Raw genomic sequence first — 24189 nt, forward strand, 5'->3', positions numbered from 1 at the left:
ACCCGCAAGGCAACCCGCAATCGAAGGTAATCACACGTGCTCCTCGAATGAGGGACCCCGACCATCCACAGGAATCTGAAGAGGGGGAAGGGAAACAAGTCCAGGACTGGGGGAACTCTGTGCCCGGGGCTGGGGGAGGGGGTCAACTAGGGGGACGGAGCCGGTGAGGCAGCAGGCAGCAGTGGTGGCTCGCAAATACCCCCGCGGTAGGCGTTCCAGGGGCCCCATATTTTCACCCACGCCCCAGGCTTGCCCCTCGCCACATACACCACCTTTTCTCGGAACATGCACCAATCCATATGTTCTTTCCAGGCCGACACCGCCGGGGGCCGCTGGGATCCCCACAGTTGAGCGATGTCACGCTTAGCTATCATATATCCCAGAGTCACCCATCGCGTCTGCGGAACCGAGTAATCAGTTGGTTCCCACACATTCAGCAAGCATCTCCTCGCTTCAGGCAACAGTGCGACATGTGTAACCAGACGCAGGACCTCATGCACACCACGCCAGAATCGCTCCACCTTCGGGCATTCCCACAAAATATGCAAAAAAGTCGCCAAAGCACCACACCCACGCTTACACAACCCATCCTCAGCATAACCCATACGCAGAAGCCTTGGCCCCGTCATGTAAACCCGGTGGAGTATCTTAAGCTGGACGAAGCGAAGGCGAGCCGGTATGGCCACCTCCTTCGGAGAGGCCACCGCGGAAATCCAGTCTTCGTCGTCCAACTCCAGCCCGTCGGCAACCCAAGCCTCACGGAGGCCGGTCAGCAGGCCCGAGCGGTCATTAATCAATTTTTTGTAAATGAGGGAGATCGTGCTATCCGGAACGTGGCCATCCAGCACTCTATCCTCCAGGGGGGAAGACTCCGGGATGGAGGCGGCGTCTGGGAAGACGGAGCCCAGCGCATGACGGACCTGCAAGTACCGAAAGTATTCACTGCCCTGCAGCTGAAACTCCGTCTGCAGCGTCTCGAATGTTTTAAATCCCCCTCTCGTCCAGAGGTCCCCCACTTTACTGATGCCAATCGTGTCCCACTTCTCGAAGCCCTTCGAGGTCCACAGGGAGCCCAACCGCTGAGGCGCATACAACGGCGACGCCCGGGTCAAACGGTCCTTCCACCCCATAGCTGCATTGGCCGCGTGCCACACCCGCACCATGACACGCGTGGGCCCCGTCAAGCGGGGATCCGGCGCGCCAGAGTAGAGTGCTCGATTGTAGTCGCCACCGGGCAGGAGCATCTTGTCCATTTCAAATGCCGGGTTCAAGGCGGGCCCATAGAGGCCGTGATTAATTGCAGCTAGCTGGGAGGCCCAGTAATACCGCTTAATGTCCGGGAGGGCAATCCCCCCGTCATACCACGGGAGCGTCAACTTCGCCAGGGCTATACGCGGCCTCCCGTCCCAGAACAGGCGGCGCTGTAGACTCTCCACCTCACGGAAGTAGCGCGCCGGGACTAGGTCCATAGTGTTCTGGAGAGCGTACAGGAAGCGCGGCAACGACATCATCTTAAACAATGCCGCCCGGCCGAGCGGCGAAAGCGGCAGGTGCCGCCAGCGCGCGACGTCCTCCTTCAAGCGCTGGAGGGGGGGAAGCAAGTTTCGCTCGTAGCGGGCCGCCGGGTCCAGCGTGATATAGACACCCAGGTACCGAAACCCCTGCGAGGCAATCTGGATCGGACATCCCCGCGGGAGGACGGGAGCTTTCCCGGAAAGCACATAGACACATGATTTAGCCCAGTTGATGACAAGGCCTGAGTTACGGCCAAAGGAGCGCAGGACATCAACCAGGACAATCAGTGATTTGCGCGGGGAGGCTAGGTACAAAAGGATATCGTCAGCGTAGAGGGACACGCGGTCCTCATACTCAGGGGTCCAACGGAGACCACGGATGGAAGGGTGCCACCGCAGCCACTCCGCCAGGGGTTCCAAGGCCAATGCAAACAGGAGCGGCGACAAGGGGCAACCCTGTCGCGTGCCCCGTCCCAGCGCGAACGGGGCCGAGACTCGCCCATTCACTACCACCTGCGCTAACGGGCCCGAGTACAACAATTTGACCCAGCTGATGAATCCCGGTCCAAATCCAAATTTCGCCAGCATCGCCCAAATGTATGGCCATTCGAGCGTGTCAAACGCCATGGTGGCGTCTAAGGACGCCAAGATGGCCGGCTCCCGCACAAACGGAACACGCGCGAGCACCCCGTGCAAGCGCCGCAGATTGAGGGCCGTGTTGCGATGGGGGATAAAGCCAGACTGGTCTTGGTGGACCAAATCGCCCACCACGCCGACCAGCCGGTTGGCAAGCACCTTGGCAAGGATTTTGGGCTCCGCATTCAAGAGCGAGATAGGCCGATAGGAGGTAACCCGGTCTCGGGGTTTCCCCTCCTTGTGGATCACCACGATTGTAGCCAGACGTTGGTCCGGCGGGAGGGAGCCCCGCGAGTGGGCCGCAAGGAACATCGCGCGGAGGTGGGGTGCCAGTACGTCCGGTCGCAGCTTATACAACTCGATAGGGATGCCGTTCGGGCCCATGGCCTTGCCGGATGCAACCGAGCGTATAGCGAGGGCAATTTCGTCCGAGGTAGGAGCAGCATCCAACGACTCCCTGTCCTCCACCGAAAGGGAGGGCAGCGCGATATCTCGAAGCAGGGCATGAGAATCCGCCTCCGAGCAGGGAGAGACCGGGGAATACACCTCGCGGAAATAATCCGCGAAGCAAGAGACAATGTCTTCTGGCTCGGTGACACGTACACCATCCATCCTCTCAATCAGCGGAACCACACGACTCGCTCTCTCCTTTTTATCCAACCACGCAATCAATTTACCAGCCTTATCACCCACATCATACAGTCGCCCCTGTTGCTCTCTACTGAGGCCCCTGGCTGCCTCCGTGACGAGGGCCCTATAGGCCGCTTGCTTAAGGTGTAAAACATGCAGTGCAGCATCCGTCACCCCACTCCCCAAATCACCCTCCAGTTCAGTAATTTCGGCCTCCACTCGGGTCACCTCCTCCTGCTTGCGCCTCCGGGCATGGGATATGAAGGAGAGGGCCTCCCCCCTAATAACTGTCTTGAAGGCCTCCCAAAGGGAGATAGCCGAAGGGACAGACCCCACATTCTCCTCGAAATACCGCTGCAAGGATTTAATCAGGTCAGCGCGAATAGTGGGGTCGCGCAGATACCAGGCATTGATTGGAGCTACCCTGCCCTCCCCCCTCGGGAGGACACCAAAGTGCAACAGGAGCGGGGAGTGATCTGAAATACCCCGCGCCAGATGGCGCACCTCTCCCACCCTCCCAGCATAGGCCGCAGGGACAAGGATATGATCAAGCCGCGAGAGGCTACCATGGGCACCCGAATGGAAGGTGTATTGCAGCTGCGTGGGATGTTTTAAGCGCCAGCAGTCCACCAATCCCAATGTATCTAAAAGGCCGGACAGCCATGCCTGCGCCCGGGGGAGGTCCCTAGGGGGGTGACGATCCATAGTCCCAGAAACCACCGCATTGAAATCCCCCCCAACCACCAGAAGCCCCCCCGGAAGGTCAAGGAGGAGGCGCCCCAGGTCCGCAAAAGTGGTAGACTGTAGCCCCGGTGGGACATACACTGAAACAAAGACAACCACTTTGCCCTCCATTCTCCCCACCAAGGCAGTGTAGCGTCCCCTCTCATCATGGCGCACCTCATCTATTTCCAGCGGGAGCGAGTTCTTAACCATGATGCCCACCCCCCGCGAGCCAGACGTGAAGCCCGAGTGGGCCACCAAACGATAGCCACGCCGATTCATGGCAAAGAAGGAATTACCAATAAGGTGTGTCTCCTGCAGAAAGACCACATCTGGCGAAATTCGTTTCAGATACTGCAGGACCACACCTCGCTTAATCCTGTCCCCCAGTCCATTAACGTTCCAAGACAACAAAGTCAAGTCCCTACCCCCCATCACATACAGAAGCCATCACTCGTCCCCCTGGATTTGCTTTTGTTGGCTTTAGAACTATGTGCACCTTTTCAGTACCAAACAGTGCTAAAGTGCCTCTCCCCTTCAAGTATGGTAAAATTGGTCTACAGCCTATTGGCACATTTCATTTACTTGTAAGCCCTTAGTAAATTCTATTAGAGGTAGCCAAGGCGTTTAAATTAAATGCAACTGTGGAACCAGCAGCACTCATTGTGCAACCCACTGAAGTAGCCCTTTAAAACATGCCTGAGGACTGCCACTGCAGCCTGTAGTGCAGCTTTAAACTGCCATTTCGACATGGCAAAATAAACATTTTGCCTGGCCTAAACCTTCCTTTATCTTAGTTGTAGGTCACCCCTAAGATAGGTCCCAGAGGCTCAAAGGGCAGGGTGCATTGTATTAAACAAGCATTTGCAATGCAATTGGTTCGCATTTACGTGAGTTTAAGCTACTGGCATTGTAAATGATAATGCCTTTTATTTATATGTTTTCAAAACCAACACATAGATAAAAGGCGTAATCATTTACAATGCCAGTAGCTCAAAGTCTCGCAAATTCGAGACCTATTGCATTGCAAATGCTTGTGTTTATTTCTGTGGGTTTGCATGCCCTTTTATTTGCCCACTGGGGCTTGATGGTAAGCTCTTTTTTTTGCTTTACACAGGTAGTGTTTGGGGTGGTTTTTGAAAAAGTTCATGCCACCCCTATCCCTTGGTATGCCTGATGATCGGGTTCACATGTTTGGAATTCCCCCAGTTTAAAACGTTTGGGATTCATCTGCTGCCGTATTCATGTAATTGTAATAAACAGTCCATATACCCTATCAGAGGGGTGTTTTTCCAAGCCCTGATCTTTGAGTGTAAGATCAGGATATATTTTCAATACAATAGGCCATTTACCTCTCAAGGGTGGAGGTGTTCGCATTAAGACATTATCTCTATGTCCCTTGTTCTCGACCCAGTCATAAAACATGAGGTAATATTCACTGACTAACACCACCCACCCTCCTGCCAGGGCCTATAATGCTATAGCTGCCCGGAGCCCTGCTTGCTGGGCTTCTTTGGTCTCCCAGTCAGCGTTTTCCTTCTTGCCGTCATTTTTTCACGGACGCTTGTTAGGGCCACTTTGCCTATTGCTGATGCCTGCCTGCTCTTTTTCGGCTCCGGCTTGGGTCTTTGCCTTTGCAGCCCCGCGGTGCTGGGAATTGGCTACATTGCGGATTCCGAATAGCGGCTTGACCTGCCTTGGTGTGCCGTGCAGTGGGTCAAGGTTCGCCAAAGCCGGGGCAAGTGTGGTCTGAAGGGGTGAGTCACTGGTTTCCTCTAGATATTCGATACCGGAGGCAGTGTTCTTTCTGCCTGGAGCCTTTCCTTGTGCTTTCTGCCAGTTGAACGTGCCCTTTCGGCGCCTTCTTGGTTTGAAGCCAGCATGGGGTTGGATGTGGTATCTCCGCCCCTGTATTCTGTTTGTACTCTGGGCGGTGTTTCCGCTGTTTTTATTGCTATTAGCTGTGCGCGCGTGGGAATTTCTGGTTTTCTCTGGTTCTGGTTCCCTTGTTTTTGTAATGCTCTACAGGGTGGTTCTGCTGTCAATTGTCTGTACTGCAGTATGGGGAAGCATTGCTCTAAGCACAGGCATTGCTCTCCACTTTCTTCCTCCTTTTCCTCCTCTGGGGGGAGTTATGATTCAGGCCCTCTCTTGAATAAGAGTAAAGGGGGTGATAACAACCGGCTGAGGCAGTTAATTTTGAGACCTTGTCCACTATGAAGACCGTTAAGAAGCCGATTGGTGTTCTGGAGGGGGTCAGGACCTCTACTCGGACATTTCCATTTCGGATTGATTCTTCTGATGAGACCTCCTTGGATCCTGGGAACCTTATGGGGAAATATATATCTAAGAATATGTTTCCAGATCTTCTTTTCCATGTGTGTGACAATATGGGTTTCCCAGATGCCGAGGTCGCCAGCACGTCAAAGGACTTGATTTTGCCCCACTTTTGCAAGTTGCCTTCCCATACCTTGCCCATTCATCCATTTGTGATGGACTTTTTTTGAAGGAATGGAAGGACCCCGATTGCATCATGATGCCTTGCTTCATGTGTAAGCTGTACCCTTTGAGAAGCTTGGAGGATGCTATTCCGGAGTCGGTTCATGCGGACTCTATTCTGGCCAGTCTGGTGGGGCGTCCATCCATGGCTGAGGATAATATCCTGAAAGATGGTGTGCATATGAAGGTTGATTACTCTCTGTAGAAGGCTTGTGTGGGGTCCCATCTTGCCATTAGTTCATGAGTGTATGGTGCTTATATGGCGCAGTCTTTGTTCTCCGACTTCAAAACTTTGTTCACTATCCAGTACGGTAGGCAGTGTCCCGATTTGTCGGAGTCCAACTTGTCGGAGTCCATGGAACGTCAGGCTGAGTTTCTTTCTGACATTGTGAAAACTCTTTTAGAGCTTCTGCTTAATCCTGTGGTGCTTCCATTGTGGCCAGGCGTAATTTACTGCTGAAGGGTTGGAACACAGATGCTGCTTAGCATTCCATAGCTTTGCGACTGCCATTTACTGGTTATCTGCATTTTAGTAAAGGCATTGAGGAGAGGTTGCATAAGGTATTTAAGGAGCGGAACCATTCTTTTTCTTTTCGGAGGCAACAGCGGCAAAAGGAGGCTTTCTTTTTCTCTGCAAAGAATTTTTGTCAGCCTTCTCGCCAGCAGAGGGGTAACTTCAGGATCCAGAAGCCCCCCCGCCCCTAGAGTCTGGCACAATTCGTGCTCCGGTTCTGAAGGATGTTACCTGTCGGAGGACTCTGTTGCAAGGGGTTCAACTGCTGTTCCTGAAGAAGGCGCTCATCCCTGTTCCGTCCTCGGAATGGGGCAGGGCACTTTTTCGTTTGTTTTTCGGGGGGTTTCTGGATTGTGATCATCCTCAGGCCTCTAAACATAATTGTCCGAAAGATCCCCTTCAAGATAGAGACCCTGCAATGTGTGATCTCATTGATTCAAGCCGGCTGTGTCATGTCTACCTTGGATCTTCAGGATGCGTATCTGCATGTACCTGTGGTGTTGAGGTTCAAGAGGTTTCTGCGGTTCTCCCTTTAGGCTCGTCATTGGCAGTTTTGTGTCCTGCCTTTCAGGCTGCGTTCCTCACCCAAGGTCTTTACCAAGGTGGTGGCTCCCCTGATGGCTCACCTGCACCTCCAGGGGGTCTCTGTTTCCATACTTGGACGACTGGCTGCTTCAGGCCCCCTTGCCCTGGTGATGTCTAGACATCTGTCTTTCACCATACGTACGCTTGAAAGTCACGTCTTCCTCCCCAATTTTCCAAAGTGCAATCTTCAACCTGCCCCCAGGAGGTCTTTTATAGAGGCGGACTTCAACTCTGTTCTGGGCAAGGTGTTCCTACCTCGCTCCCGGATCCAGCGTCTGCAGTCTTTGTTCGGGGCTCTGTTGTCTCGTCCCTCGGACCGTCTGCTTCATTGGATTGAGTTGCAGGGGCACATGGTGGCCTCTTTGTTCACGGTGCCGTGGGCCAGGTTGCATCTTCGTCCTTTGCTGTAGCATCTTCATCTCTTTTTTTGTGTTCCCGTTCGAGATTTGTCCTTGATGGTGCCAGTCCAGCTGGATGTGGTTCGCAGCCTGCAGTGGTGGATGGACGCTTCCAACTCCAACCTCTCGCGGGGCATGGGGTTGCATCCCGCCCCTCCAGTGGCTCCGACGATAGATGCCAGTGCACGGAGATCGAGTGCGACTCTGGGACAGTGGGCTATGCAGGCTCGTGGGCTGGTGTCAGAGTCCAGGTGCTTTTCCAACTGGAAGGAGCTGTCGGCTGTGGAGAGTTATTGCTAAAAGGCACTATTCCTATTATTCTTTGGTGCACCAGCTTCATTCCAGGCCAGACTACTGGCTATGCCCCGGGGACCTTTGTCCTTCAGCAAAGGAGCACTCCCCAGATCTAGGAGGAAGGCCCTGATAGTGATGCTCCCTAAGAAGGGGAGGGACCCATTGGACTTTCGCTCCGACCATCCTCTGTCCCGCTGCAATCAAATTATAGGATCTTGAGTCACGTCCTGGCGAATAGGCTGCTACCCTTGCTGACGGCACTGATTCATGCAGTCCAAAACCGTTTTGTCCTCACATGGAGCACCTTTCTCACTGTGCATACATTGTTCACTATGATGGACCTGGTAGGGACACTGGGTGGGAATACACTTGCGGTGTCCTTCAACATTGAGAAAGCTTTTAATTTGCTCAGTTAACCATAACTCCACTTGATGTTGGAGATTATGGGATTGGCTCGGTGTACCTGCGATGGGTGTGATTGCTGTACTCAAAACCTCTGGCCAGGGTGAATGTTGTGCAGGTCAAATTAGTGAAATAGTGCGTGGCATGTAACAGGGCTGTTCTTTGTCTCCCATCCTTTTTGCCTTGGCCATGGAGCCTCTGGCATGCTTGTTGCGACAAAGAGCTCTGGTGTGGGCTATTGCCTCCCTAATGCTCGCTGACCCCCTCACCGGTGAGCAAGATTGTCATGCCAAAATGCTTACCCTTCCATGGCTGTTGAATCTGTTCCCTGCGCTGCCAGTTCTGCTGATGCTCTCCTTCTTCACAGAATTGCATATGCAGCTGTCTGATCTTATCGGAGGGGGCAAGTGCGAGAAAGTAGCACTCCATAAGACACAGCTTCTACTTGTAGAAGGAAGACTGGGGGCACCCAACTATGAATAGTAAGTATTACACAGCAGCACAATTGAAGTGGCCAATGCATTGTCTACACACTTCTGCCAGCCCAGGACGTAAAATGAGCGAGCAGTTGGGTATGACAGAATCGTAGAGTGGTTTTTCACTATGAGGTCACCTGAGTTGTGGCAACCAAGAGTCTACATGGTCACAAGAACTGCTGGGCCAAATACATGTGAGTCTGATGCTGCCCCAATCCGTACTCTGTGTCACTCCTGCTACGTGAGGTCTGTGTACAAAAGACCTTGCCACCACGTTTGATACACACTCATGGACCAGAGCTGGGATTGTGTTCGTAAGGGGCCTTTATGCCCAAGGCAAAGGGTGCATGTTGATAATTATGGGCTCGGACTGGGTCATTTCATGGTTCACAGTACAGTGATACATGCGCTGGCCACCACCTGTGGCCAAGTACAACCACTGATGAGCGTAGTACTGCACTCCCTACCGACACATGGGGGAGGGCGCAGAGCCGTGGTAGTTTTGCACATTGGTGTGTAAGAGCAGCTGGCAAGACCAAATATGTATGGGACAAATGGGCCCCGTGCTTTCAGACTGACATATCAGATAAATAGATGTCGGTCAGCAAAAGATAAACCTAACAAATCACTCGTAGCTCTAGATTCAAGCTCCTGCCGTTTTACTACATATGTCAAACATATCTAATTCCGTAGGCGTGTCAGGAGCATGTTCCCGGGCTCGTGGGCAGTGTGCCCTGTGTGCGATAATCCTGAAGCATCCGTCTACCATATGGTGTGGGAGTGTCCAGATATTCCGAGGACCTGGACAGAAATAGTGATTCGCGTATCGAACCTAGTGGGGAGAGACACAAACTGGGCCTTTGCCTCCTGAGGTGGATGCCCAGGAATAAGAAAACTGAACTACAACCACCAAGATGCTATGGGGTAATGGCGCTGTTACATGCAGGCAGTGTGTTCATACCCACTTTCACTGATAAAAGGCTCTCGTGAGCCGCCCCTAAGCTGGCGAGCTTTGGAACGCATGCACGCTATGAGTGGAATTATACCTACGAAAATTGACAGCATGTCTAGCAACCGGTAAATATTCTCTACTGATGAGGGAGGAATCCGGAACCACTGGTATCTAGAGATACGATTGCGAAAGACAAAATGGATTTGCCTAGCTAGTCTCAGAATCAACACACTGAACTTCATCTTCACCACAAGTGAGGGTATCAAGTACAATTCCACCTCATTGCTCACATGAACTGAACACCCCACCATCCACTTCCAAATCAACACACCTCAAGTCAACATGCTTACCAGGTTCAGTACTCCAAGCTGCAGCTTGGGCAAAATCAGAAAAGCAGACTGTCTCAGAGCCCTCTGCACAGATCAACCTAGCCTCACAGACGACCTTGACAAGGAAATCAACAACTGGATCAAGAACTACGCGGACTCCCTCGCACCCATCAAACCCAACAGGTATCATAGAGCAAACAAGCAGGCCAGCTGGTACACAGAAGACCTCTGAGACACCAAACGGCACTGTAGACAGTTAGAAAGGAAATGTAGAGCCAGCCATGACCCCACCAACACAACTACCTATAAGGCTGCACTCAGACGCTATCACCAAATAAGAGACCGCATCGAAGCTCTAACAGCTGCAAGGAGATCTTGATTGTCAAGGATTTCGCTTTGCCGCTGTCACCCTAAGTCACTGTCAGTAACATTGCTTTCTCCAAACAACCCTGCGACAGCCTATCCAACTTTTTTTACAGCAAAATTACAAATATCTATTGCACCTTTGCACACCAACCCAACCCCAGAAAACTCATTGCTAACCTACCCACCACCAACCAAGATGGCCACCTGTCTGAATGGACAACCCACCAGAAACACCACAGCAGCAGTCATACAGACCATCCACTCGGGGGCCCAATGGACCCATGTCCTCAATGCTACTAGAACCTGGGAATATCACCAATCAGCACCACCCTGACCCACATCATCAACACCATCAAGTCCGCCATTTTCTGGGTTTAATGGAAACAGGAAGAAATCAATGCCCTCAAGAAGCCCACAACTGATCAACTGAGCAACTTCGGACCCATCTCCTGCTTCCCTAGCCAGCCAAAGTAATTGAAAATGCCATCAAGATGCAACTCATAACCCACCTCGAACTTCACCATCGTCTAGACAACACTCAATCAGATTTCAGAAAGAACCACAGCACCAAAACAGCAATCATCGCGGCCAACGATGGCATTCTTATCATCCTGGACTAAGGAGAGCAGTGCCCCTTATCCTGCTCAACCTCTCCGCAGCCCTCAACACTGTCTCCCATACCACACTCATCAGAAGACTCTGAGATTGGCAGACAAGGATCTGCTCTCAGATTGATCTGTTCCTTCCTCACGGTAAGAATCAAAGTGTCAAGCTGCCACCCTTCGCATCAGAGACCAAGAAACTGATATTCGGAGTCCCACAAGAATCGTCCCTCAGCCTCACCCTTTTCAGCATATACTTGACAGTGCTTGTCAACGTCATCTGTTCACATGACATCACTGTCCTCTCCTATGCCGATGACACCCTACTCACCCTCTCCCCACCACCAGAACCTTCTTCACCAACTGCCTGACCATGGTAGAAGACTGGATACGTACCAACTGCCTAAAGCAGAACTCCGCAAGACGGAAGTACTGGTCTTTGGCTACAAGACCTCCCCTTGAGTCTCCACCAGGTGGCCATCAGTGCTAGGACCAACACCTACACCCAAGAAATCTAGGGATCATCCTACGACAAGCTCAACCCAATGCCTCAAGTTAACGCATTGTGCACATCCTTCTTCCACATCATAATGGGAAAGATCTTCAGAATACCGTCCCACGAATCATACTCGATCTCCCGTGCTGCACCCCCATCACACTGAACCTCAGGAAGTTTCACTGGGTCCCCATTCACAAGCACAGCCAAATCAGGATTTTCATGCATACATACAAAGCTCTACACAACACTGGACCAGAATACATGAACAGCCGTATACACTTTTACCAACCCACCAGACACCTATGCTCAGCTTCACTCTCACCCGCACACTCTCCCCACATCCACAAACGCAAAACTGGAGGAATCACATTCTCCTTCATTGCACCCAAAGCATGGAACAACCACCCTCAACACATTAGAGCCTCCTCTCCATTTCTTGAGTGCTGCAAGAAGCTGAAGACTTGGTTTTTCGTATAAACACCTTGGGGATCACACACCTACATTCCTGCCCCAACCCTGGATACTCTCTTGGGTGATTAGTGAACTATGCAAATCAACAGAACATTACATACCAAGGCTTGCTGCCAACCCCACACTGTGCACGTACAAAGGCCGTGGGCTACATTGGGTTGGTTGCCTGTGGCCAACCCCACACCATGTTCAGCCTGGCGTTGGCTGCCGTGCGGGTAGTTGCATATGGGCCCTGCCCTGCAGGCAGGCCCTGCAGCTAGCCTCACGCTGCACTCTCCCCATGCACTTCTAATTACCTCACATATTACATCTCTCATGACATGTTCTATCACATCATTGACAAGATCACTGCAAAATCTGAAGTGACGTCATTGACGGCAACATGCTTCATGAAGGGAGTGCAAATTATAGTTACTTGAAATAAATATGACAGGTGAATGTCAGTGGTTTTGTTAGTTTAAAATGATATGTTTTAACCTCTTCAGTGCCCATGACGAGATAGTCTCGTCATGGAGCACGGTTGCGCTGTGCCCATGACGAGACTATCTCGTCATGAACCCCACCCACTAGTGCAACGCCCGGCACAGGAGGGGGAAAGGGCGTGGCACTAGGGGTTAAATGACAGTCCACCTTACCACAACACACCTTTAACCTTTCTTTTTTTAGTGAATATATATATATATATATATATATATATATATATATTCACTGAAAAAACCATAGGTTTCACACATGTTATAGTTAGCAGGACATTTCACTCGTGAAAAACCAATGAAATTCCCCCGTTATAGTTAGTGCAGGCAACTATAACTCACGCGACCGCAATCCTCTGCTGATGATTTCAAATATTACATCACTGTATTTAGACACTTATTTACCCATGTCTTCTTCCATTAATTTTTAGCTATACATATATTACAAATATATTTTTTTCAGAAAGACACATATGTCATCAGTGATGTAATATTTGACATCATCAGCAGAGGATTGCGGTCGCGTGAGTTATAGTTGCCTGCACTAACTATAACGGGGGAATTTCATTGGTTTTTCCCGAGTGAAATGTCCTGCTAACTATAACATGTGTGAAACCTATGGTTTTTTCAGTGAATTTGCAAGGTTTTTTAAATGCTAATTCCTAACTATAACGTGTGTGAAACCTATGGTTTTTTCAGTGAATTTGTACGGTTTTTTAAATGCAAATTAAAATAATATCCAACCTATGTATAAAATAATATATGTACTATATCCTGCATTATGGAATGGTTAATTTTTAAAAAATTAATGTTTACATACAGTTGTACATCACAGTTATTATCTTCTACAACTCTTGAAACTTGTATTTTTTTTTTTTTATGCATTTTTTGCCGTGCGCGTACGGTAAGCTGACGCTACGCGCTCCGTACGTCATAAGTACGGTGCGCTTACCTGATACGATGCGCGTATGGTAAGCTGACGCTACGCGCTCCGTACGTCATAAGTACAGTGCGCTTACGTGATACATACGTGACGTACGCGTACACGCGTTGCGCGGAATCAACGTCGCGGTTACGCAGGGGCGTGTAATGCGCATGCGCGAGTGCGTCTTACGTACGCGCTCCGTAAGCGCTCCGTAAGCGTCACGTTTGCGCATGCGTACTTGTTCACGAGCGCGTACCGTAAGCTTACGGAGCGCGCACGGTAGGTCATGTGATCCACAAAGAACACTTTTCATTGGTTGAAACTACTTTCAGTTCCAGAAACTTCCCACACCACACCCATTCCCCTCATTACTGCTTGAGATCCCCTAGGAGAAGGAGCTGAATTGACATTGAGATACAATGGCAGAGCAGCAGACCTCTTCTGAGAGTGAGCCTAGCAGCACCATCATCAGACAGAGAAGGAGGAAACAAAAGGATTCTTTTGTGTGGGAGTATTTTACTTTTCCAGAGGGGCAGAAAAAGGTCAATGCTCCATTGGTCACTTGCAGACTTTGTGAGCGTGTTTTATCTAGAGGAGATCCAAGGAAGAAGTATTCCTTTGGAAATCACTCTATGATGAGACACCTTAGGGATAAACATCCCAGGACCTTTGCTCGACATACTGAAGAAAACTCTTCAGTAAGTCACCGGAGCCCAACCTCAGAAGCTCAGCCGAATACATCATCGGCAGCTCAGCTGAGCCCTTCCTCTGAGGTGGGAGCATCACCTTCTTCAGCTCCTCTGGACATTAACCCTCGATTTCGGTGGGGGTTTCAATGAGGTGTACAACGTGTTGCGGTCTTATTGTTTTTGGGGAGACCAGTGTTTCCCTTATTAACAATAAGATAGACCAGCACGTTTGTAGACGTTCATAATATTCCCATTCTTTCTTTCCTCTATCCCTGTATTAACCCAACGGCTCTTTTAAGAGCCAACCTTACCTCACAATTTTTTTTATTTTTTTTTAAGCTTTCCTTTTTGAAATTTTTTTTTTGCCGTGCGCGTATGGTACGCGTAATCGCGGAATAGTTACGCGAAGTTTGCGGAATTTTTCTTGCGGAATTTTTCCGTTTACGCCGTCCGCGTACGCTACGCGCATCCCGCGATTTTTCGAAAAAAAATTAAAATTTATTTTTGCCCTTGGGGGTCCTTCTGGGACCCCCTGACAAAGGCTAGGGGGTCAGGAACTGTCCACCCTGCCCCCTTTTCACGTTCTCCACCTTTGTTTTTCACCCCCTCAGACTGCGAGAGACAAAATGGCGGCCGGCACTTCCTGGTTTCGACCGATTCGAATGTTTACTGACATCTAACAACCAATCAGAATTGCGCTCGCGCACGGCGGCGTGCGCGTACGGTAAGCTTACGGTACGCGCACGGAGTGCGCCTATAGATATATATATTGATTTAAATGCTATTTTCTCAGGAAATACTGAACAGATTTACACGAGACCTTCAAAAGGCACATCCCTGACCTGAGGGCTACCTCTCTGCCAAATTTCAAGTAATTCTGTTCAGCCGTTCGGGGTGTAGCTCGGACTAAATGTCCTATGGAAAAATGCATGGGGAAAACGCGTTTTGGGACCCCCCCTTTTTCTCAGCCCCCGCTTGACGAATCCCCCCGAGACTTTCAGGGAAGGAGCAGAGCGCCCCATCTATTTTGAGAATTTCGCGAGGATTCGTCAATCGGCGCCAAAGTTATTCCAAATAGAATGTTGCGGATTTCCTATGGAAACACGGTCCTAACTATAACTATCTACTGGCGACCGCCAGTAGATATAATATATATATATATATATATATATATATATTTAATTTGATATTTTTTATATATATATATATATAATTTTATATTATATATGTTATACACAGGCTTGTCACATGGTGCAAATGCCCCAGGGATTATTCCAGACATGCTTGCAGAAGGTAAGTGCAAACATTTGGAAAGATGACTGGCACATGAGTGCTTCAACACAGTGAAATAACTAAATATATGTTTTAACCTCTTCTGTGCCCATGACGAGATAGTCTCGTCATGGAGCACGGTCGCGCTGTGCCCATGACGAGACTATCTCGTCATGAAACCCACCCGCGTGGGAAACGCCCGGCACAGGAGGGGAAAAGGGCGTGGCACCGAAGGGGCTAACTCTCCAAGTGTAATGTAAATATATATATAGTGGCATTGTTTTACTATGTAACATGACTGATCTTTATAATTAAAGTTAATTACAGGCTACACAAATGTGTCAGGATTTAAAAAAGAATGTTAATGATCAATCTTATACAATTTTACCAGCATTTTGAATTTTCTTTCTTTCTTTCTTTTTCTTTTTATTTTAAAGTTCATAAACCAGAGAAAGTATTGTGGCATGAGGCTGCTGGGACCATTCGTGATGGATTGCGTGCATATACAGCCCTACATTACCTTTCCCATATCACTCCTGAAAAAGCTGTATTGGTAATGGATGGAGCTAGTGTGAGTATTAATACACTGTAATAGCTTTGGATTTAAAACAAGCATTTTGTATATTCCTCCACTATTACACTTCTTTGGCACACAGATTTGTGTAGTATTGTATGCTGCAGAATATCTCCCCCCCCCCCCCTTCCAATGGATGATCTTGTGAGATATTACCGAGTGTTTTAATTATTTGTTATTAAAGAAAAAACATTTCAGACAAATGATCTGAAAAAATAATTGGAGTAAAGTAGTTGGACAACTAAGTAGTTTGAAAACATATAAAAGACAACAAAAGGTGAAAGAGGAGGGATCCTAAAGGCTGATGGTGATTCTAAACTATTTGAGAGTGGCAGGTGTATCCCTCATTTAAAAGTAAAAAAAGTGAGACATCTCCAACCAAATTCAAACAGGTTATTCCGATCAAATGATTTGAAAAATGTACATTAATTCATCATGGAGTCTTTTTTTTAAAGTCTTGCTCCTTTAGTATCCTGACATCGTTGGAATCAGTTGTTTTATACTTTTAACTCTTATGGTGTTAGAGGGTTCCCTTTAACCAACAGCTTCACAAGAAATCAAGTTTTGCATGATACTGGTAGAATGGTATGACATTTGTCATAATATGACCCTGTAGGTTATTTATGAATGCACTAGGTGTTGTAAATCAAACCCAATACAGTCCACACCCAGTGAAGTATTAGCTGTCAAAGGAATCATCCTCATATGATGACAGTACAGTGTACCTTTTTAAAATAAATTTCACAAGTTTGATGACCAAGTGTTCATAACAGCCATGACATTTCAGGTCCTCAGCTACCAAAACCTTTTACTTACTTTTTTTGGGACTCAGTGACATATGGTTGACCTTCTCTTGTTGTCACATATCTGAGCTACAAATGATGTATCCTCAGGTGATGCTCCCAGTGGTGTGGAAGTGCACGTTCAAACATTTCCATCATGTTGTTAGTAATCTATATTTTGATTTTCAGCGCGTTTCCAGTACAGCTTTGTCAGTTTCTGGTTTCCCAAATTTCTAGGAAAACAGTTTTTTTTGTTCTGATGGGTGAAACTCCGGTTGCAAGAAGGAAAATGCTTCTTATGTGACAAGTCCTGAAATGAGGCAGCCGATCCCTTAATTTACGTTCCTGTATGTTAGAAGTTTCGAGGTACCAAAGTATATACTTTACTTTTTCTTCACTCTTCCTGTATCTGAATGTTTTGTTCCTTTTTCACCTCTTCATCCAGCTTTTTCTCCAACAGCCACTCCAATGAAAGGTTTCCTTTTGAGACTTCTATACAAACCCAGCTGTTTCACTGACCAGAGGTGTATACAACTCTCCTGATCCGCATTTGGACATTTATTAATCCTATTTCTTGCACAGAGATCTCGTATCTAGATTCTGTCTCCCTAGCCCGCTGCAGTGGCTTTATCTGTTGCTCCAGCATCTCCAACTGCAGCTCTCATTTTAAGACTTTCTTCTTCAAGTGCTTAGTTTTTGCATCTGACCTTAAAGTTGACCTTTCTTGCTACTGTAATAGACTAGGAATAGACCAGACAAAAATGTGTAATAATGACCATTTTTGGTGATTGTGAAGACATGCGCTTCTCTTGTAACAACACATAAAAAAATGGTTCTTAAATTGTGTTTTCTCCTGTTAGTAGGAGTGAATGGAATTTGTTGTTTTCATTTACATGCGTAACTGTTGGATTTTACCAATTTCTTTTACCTTTTTTTTTTTTTTTTTTTGTTTGAAACCGTTTATTGCAATCTCAAATATATACAAGTATGGGCCTACAACCTTCCGGCCGGCCGCTAGAGTGACAGGAGCATATGACATACATACAAAAAAAAAGGCTCTTGGCGTTGCAGAGAGGTAAATCAGGAGGTATCAACGACGTGGGCCACATGACTCCGAGCCCGCAATACGGTTTCATTTTATAAGAACACAACAACACAAAAAAAAAAAAAAACCACACCCGCAAGGCAACCCGCAATCCGAAGTGACAGCACGTGCTCCTTAAGTGGGGGACCCCAATCATCCACAAGAATCTAAAGAGGGGAACGGGAAGAGAACAGGGACTGGGGGACCCTGTGCCCGGGGCCGGGGGAGGGGGTCAACTAGGGGGACGGAGCTGGCGAGGCAGCCGGCAGCAGTGATGGCTCACAAATACCCCCGCGGTAGGCGTTCCAGGGGCCCCAAACTCTCACCCACGCCCCAGGCTTACCTCTCGCCACGTACACCACCTTTTCTCGGAACATGCACCAATCCATGTGTTCTTTCCAGGCCGACACCGCCGGGGGCCTCTGGGACCCCCACAGCTGCGCGATGTCACGCTTAGCTATCATATATCCCAGAGTCACCCACCGTGTCTGCGGAACCGAGTAGTCAGTTGGTTCCCACACATTCAGCAAGCATCTCCTCGCTTCAGGCAACAGCGCGACACGCGTAACCACTCGCAGGACCTCATGCACACCACGCCAGAATCGCTCCACCTTCGGGCATTCCCACAGAATATGTAAAAAAGTCGCCAAAGCACCACACCCACGCTTACACAGCCCATCCTCGGCATAGCCCATACGCAGAAGCCTTGGCCCCGTCATGTAAACCCGGTGGAGGATCTTTAGCTGGACGAAGCGAAGGCGAGCCGGTATGGCCACCTCCTTCGGAGAGGCCACCGCGGAAATCCAGTCCTCGTCGTCCAACTCCAGCCCATCGGCAACCCAGGCCTCGCGGAGGCCAGTCAGCAGGCCCGAGCGATCATTAATCAGTTTTTTGTATATGAGGGAGATCGTGCTGTCCGGAACATGGCCATCCAGCACTCTATCCTCCAGGGGGGATGACTCCGGAATGGAGGCGACGTCTGGGAAGACGGAGCTCAGTGCGTGGCGGACCTGCAAGTACCGAAAGTATTCACTGCCCTGCAGCTGAAACTCTGTCTGCAGCATCTCGAATGTTTTAAATCCCCCCCTCGTCCAGAGGTCCCCCACTGTACTGATGCCGATCGTGTCCCACTTCTCGAAGCCCTTTGAGGTCCACAGGGAGCCCAACCTCTCAGACGCATATAGCGGTGACGCCCGGGTCAAACGGTCCTTCCACCCCATAGCTGCGTTAGCCGCGTGCCATACTCGCACCATGACACGCGTAGGTCCCGTCAGGCGGGGGTCGGGCGCGCCAGAGTAGAGCGCTCGATTGTAGTCGCCACCAGGCAGGAGCATCTTGTCCATTTCAAATGCCGGGTTTAAGGCGGGCCCGTAAAGGCCATGATTAATTGCAGCTAGCTGGGAGGCCCAGTAATACCGTTTAATATCCGGGAGGGCAACCCCCCCGTCGTACCACGGGAGCGTCAACTTCGCCAAGGCAATACGCGGCCTCCCGTCCCAGAACAAGCGACGCTGTAGACTCTCCACCTCACGGAAGTAGCGCGCCGGGACCAAGTCCATAGTGTTCTGGAGAGCGTACAGGAAGCGTGGCAACGACATCATCTTAAACAATGCCGCCCGGCCGAGCGGCGAAAGCGGCAGGCGCCGCCAACGCGCGACGTCCTCCTTCAAGCGCTGGAGGGGGGGAAGCAAATTCCGCTCGTAGCGGGCCTCCGGGTCCAGAGTGATATAGATACCCAGGTACCGGAACCCCTGAGAGGCAATCTGGATCGGACAGTCCCGCGGGAGGACGGGAGTCTCCCCGGAAAGCACATACACACATGATTTAGCCCAGTTGATGACAAGGCCTGAGTTGCGGCCGAATGAGCGCAAAACATCAACCAGGACAATCAGTGATTTACGCGGGGAGGCGAGGTACAAAAGGATATCGTCAGCGTATAGGGACACGCGGTCCTCATACTCGGGGGTCCAACGGAGACCACGGATGGAAGGGTGCCACCGCAGCCACTCCGCCAGGGGTTCCAAGGCCAGTGCAAACAGGAGAGGCGACAAGGGGCAACCCTGTCGCGTGCCTCGTCCCAGCGCGAATGGGGCCGAGACTCGTCCATTCACCACCACCTGCGCCAATGGGCCCGAATACAACAATTTGACCCAGCTGATGAATCCCGGTCCAAATCCAAATTTCGCCAGCATCGCCCAAATGTATGGCCACTCGAGTGTATCAAACGCCATGGTGGCGTCTAAGGACGCCAAGATGGCCGGCTCCCGCACAAACGGAACACGCGCGAGCACCCCGTGCAGGCGCCGCAGATTAAGGGCCGTGTTGCGATGGGGTATAAAGCCGGACTGGTCTTGGTGGACCAGATCGCCCACCACGCCGACCAGCCGGTTGGCGAGCACCTTGGCGAGGATTTTGGGCTCCGCATTCAAGAGCGAGATAGGCCTATAGGATGTGACCCGTTCTCGGGGTCTCCCCTCCTTGTGGATCACTACGATTGTAGCCAGACGCTGGTCCGGCGGGAGGGAGCCCCGCGAGTGGGCCGCCAGGAACATCGCGCGAAGTTGGGGTGCCAGCACATCCGGTCGCAGCTTATACAGCTCGATAGGGATACCGTTTGGGCCCATGGCCTTGCCAGATGCGACCGAGCGTATTGCAAGGGCAATTTCATCCGAGGTGGGAGCAGCCTCCAACGACTCCCTGTCCTCCACCGAAAGGGAGGGCAGCGCGATGTCCCGAAGCAGGGCATGGGAATCCTCCTCCGAGCAGGGAGAAACCGGGGAATACACCTCGCGGAAATAATCCGCGAAGCAGGAGACAATGTCTTCTGGCTCGGTGACACGTACACCATCCATTCTCTCGATCAGCGGGACCACACGATTCGCTCTCTCCTTTTTATCCAACCACGCAATCAATTTACCAGCCTTATCACCCACATCATACAGTCGCCCCTGTTGCTCTCTACTGAGGCCCCTGGCCGCCTACGTGACGAGGGCCCTATAGGCCGCCTGCTTAAGGTGTAGAACATGTAGTGCGGCATCCGTCACCCCACTCCCCAGGTCACCCTCTAGTTCAGTAATTTCGGCTTCCACCCGGGTCACCTCCTCCTGTTCGCGCCTCCGGGCATGGGAGATAAAGGAGAGGGCCTCCCCTCTAAGAACTGTCTTGAAGGCTTCCCAGAGGGAGATAGCCGAAGGGACAGACCCCACATTCTCCTCAAAATACCGCTGCAAGGATTTAATCAAGTCGGCACGAATAGTGGGGTCGCGCAGGTACCATGCATTGATTGGAGCTACCCTGCCCTCCCCCCTCGGGAAGACATCAAAATGCAACAGGAGCGGGGAGTGATCTGAAATACCCCGCGCCAGATGGCGCACCTCTCCCACTCTCCCAGCATAGGCCGCAGGGACAAGGACATGATCAAGCCGCGAGAGGCTACCATGGGCACCCGAATGAAAGGTGTACTGCAGCTGCGCGGGATGTTTTAGTCGCCAGCAGTCTACCAATCCCAATGTATCTAAGAGGCCGGGCAGCCACGCCTGTGCCCGGGGGAGGTCCCTAGGGGGGTAACGATCCATAGTCCCAGAAGCCACCGCATTGAAGTCTCCCCCAACCACCAGAAGCCCCCCCGGGAGGTCAAGGAGGAGGCGCCCCAGATCCGCAAAAGTGGTAGATTGTAACCCCGGTGGGACGTACACTGATACAAAAACGACTACTTTGCCCTCCATTCTCCCCACCAAGACCGTGTAACGTCCCCTCTCATCATGGCGCACCTCATCTATTTCCAGCGGGAGCGAGTTCTTAACCATGATGCCCACCCCCCGCGAGCCAGACGTGAAGCCCGAGTGGGCCACCAAGCGATAGCCCCGCCGATTCATGGCATAAAAGGAATTACCAATAAGGTGTGTCTCCTGCAGAAAGACCACATCTGGAGAAATTCGTTTCAGATACTGCAGGACCACACCTCGCTTAATCCTATCCCCCAGTCCATTAACGTTCCACGACAACAGAGTCAAATCCCTACCCCCCATCACATTTCATTCATTTGTCCCCCCAAGAGCACCTCAAAAACACCAACACAGTAAAGGGTTTGCCTTGCGGTAAAAACGAACAACACCCCACCCCAACCCACCCGTCCCAACAGAACTCCCCCCTCCCTGCACCCCTGCATGAGCCCAGACAGCCCCCCCAAAGTGCAGTGTGCCTGTCGCCCCATAGATGAAAAAACTAACTAGTCCCCCAGAGGAGGAGGGAAAGCCCCCAAGAGACCCCACACGACCTCCACAGGAGGGGAAAATACACGAGCAGTCAATGATAACAATAATATTGTCCCGAGCAAGGCCTACTATTTGTCCCTCAGTCCTGATCCGGCGGGCCCTCCCCACCAACCGCACCCCCCCCACCCCCCCGGCCCCGATCCCCGGGCAAAGTGTCCAACCAGTCCCCGGCCGCCTCGGGACGATCAAAAAAGTGCGTGCGGCCATCCACCTCTACCCTCAGCTTAGCTGGAAAAAGCATTGCGTACTTAAGGTTCAGGTCCCGTAGACGACGTTTAACTCCGAGAAAACTCAGTCTCTGCTTTTGGACCGCCGGAGTAAAGTCAGGATAGAAATTGACGTCCATGTTGTCGAGTCTGACCGGTCCTTGTAGCCTAGAAGTCTGCAGGATAGCGTCCCTGTCCCGAAAATTGAAAATCCGGGCAATGAGAGGCCTCGGCGGGGCTCCGGCCTTAGGTCTTCCTCCGGGGACCCTGTGGGCACGTTCCACCGCAAAGAGTTTACTCAGCCCCCGGGGCTGGAGATGGGTGAGAATCAAGTCCTCCACAAACAGATCCGCCGCCTCCTCCTCGCGTCCCTCCGGCACCCCAATAATGCGGACATTGTTCCTCCGGGCCCGACCCTCGGAATCCTCCAGTCGACGATCCATCAGGGCGCTCGCCTGGCCAAGCCGGCGCACCTCCTTTTGGAGGGCCGCCACGTCCGTAGTGAGGCCCGAGGTAGTGTGGGCCAAAGAGTCGACCCGGTCATTCGTTTTGGACAAATCGGCCCTTACCAGGCCCACATCCACGAGGACCGAGTCTATCTTCTGCGCCAGAGTGTCAAAGCGCTGGTCCACCGAGGCCTTCATTTCGGCGATGGCGCCCATGACGTCTCGGAGGGTCAGATCCGCGGGCAGAGCAGGAGCATCAGTCGGGCCCGCAGGGGACGTACGCGGCGCCTCAGGAGATCCCTTCTGGAGGGTGTAGCAGTCCATGTTGTTGGACTGATGGGCCGTGCCACGGCGGGTCGATTTCACCTTTGCCCGGTCGCCATCTTGCTTTGTGGACATGGTTGCAGTCCCCAAATCGTGCCAATCTCCTCGAAGGGGCCGACAAACCAGTTCACGGGCTCCGGGGGGGGGGCGACCACAGGTCCGCAGGCCGGATCACAGACGGCGGGTCGGCCGGGCACCCGGGCAAGGCCACACCACCGCACACCGCCCCGCAACCCTACCTCGCCCGTCAGCAAGGAGGGCGCAAAAGCGAAAGTGAAAGTGCGGGGTACGCGAGTCGCCCAGCCTTGCCCGCCGCTGTTGTTCACTTTGTCTCCGGATCGCCCCACTACTCCAATCCGGGGGGCCGGCGTGGAGAAGGCCGCAAACCTCAATCGGTGCTCCCGCCGGTGTCCGAGGTCCGATTTGGAAACGGAAAACGGGTGTCACCTCAGCTCGGGCTCACAGACACAGTCCCCTCATCTAGGACAGGATATAGTCAGGATTAATGCAGGAGGTCGCGGAGGTCCTCGGGAGCCTCGCACCTACGCGGCCATCTTGGTTGCGCGCTAGGCTCCTCCCCTTCGATTTTACCAATTTCATGTATTAAACATGCAAAACAAATTAACTAATTTAAGAAATTGTATAATAAAATGTATAAACTTGCTCTAAAAAAGATCATTGTTTTGGACACATGGTCACAGCTCAGCTAAGCATATACAGATCCTGAGTAGGGTTAAAATACCAGACTCCATGTACTCGAATCATTCAAGTAAAAATGTATTTTTGGCAAAGGGGAGATGTGTTCCTTGGAGTTAAGAATTTCGGATAGCCTGTTCCCTTGATATAACTCCCTTGGATAGGTTTTTGTAAAGATCACAATTCACTCTTCTTGCATCTTTATTAACTTATTATTTATTTAACTTTATTTGAACACACAAGCATATACAGTGGGCTGTCATCGCCTCCAGCTGCTTTGCCTCCAAGCTCCCTCTCAACATTCCTACTCTGACATCATCCGCCTCCCATATTCTGCATTCCCCACTATTTACTGATCACCACACATCTCCTCCTCTTATATTACCTAAAGATTTTGTGATATAACATTCCTATATCTTCTATGAACAAGTATCAAGAATCTAGGATATACCGTACTGCCTAATCTTTAGATTTGGAAACAATCACAAATGTTCACTATAACTCATCACTGTACGGTGTCACCATACATTGCATCAAGTTTCAACAAAATACAT

The 24189-nt window shown here is 50.8% G+C and overlaps 1 protein-coding gene across 2 annotated transcripts in view; it reads left to right on the forward strand.

The window, feature by feature from the left end:
* The window catches only part of CRYZL1 (crystallin zeta like 1), a 266504-nt gene that overhangs the window by 143217 nt on the left and 99098 nt on the right, over positions 1–24189 (forward strand). For both annotated transcript variants that reach the window (XM_085621362.1, XM_085621363.1), the window contains exon 7: positions 15687–15820. In XM_085621362.1, the coding sequence (XP_085477488.1) occupies positions 15687–15820 (134 nt within the window). The remainder of the gene's footprint in view (positions 1–15686; positions 15821–24189) is intronic.

This window comes from Triturus cristatus, chromosome 8 (genome assembly GCF_964204655.1).
Source record: "Triturus cristatus chromosome 8, aTriCri1.1, whole genome shotgun sequence".
In the NCBI taxonomy this organism is placed as follows: domain Eukaryota; kingdom Metazoa; phylum Chordata; class Amphibia; order Caudata; family Salamandridae; genus Triturus; species Triturus cristatus.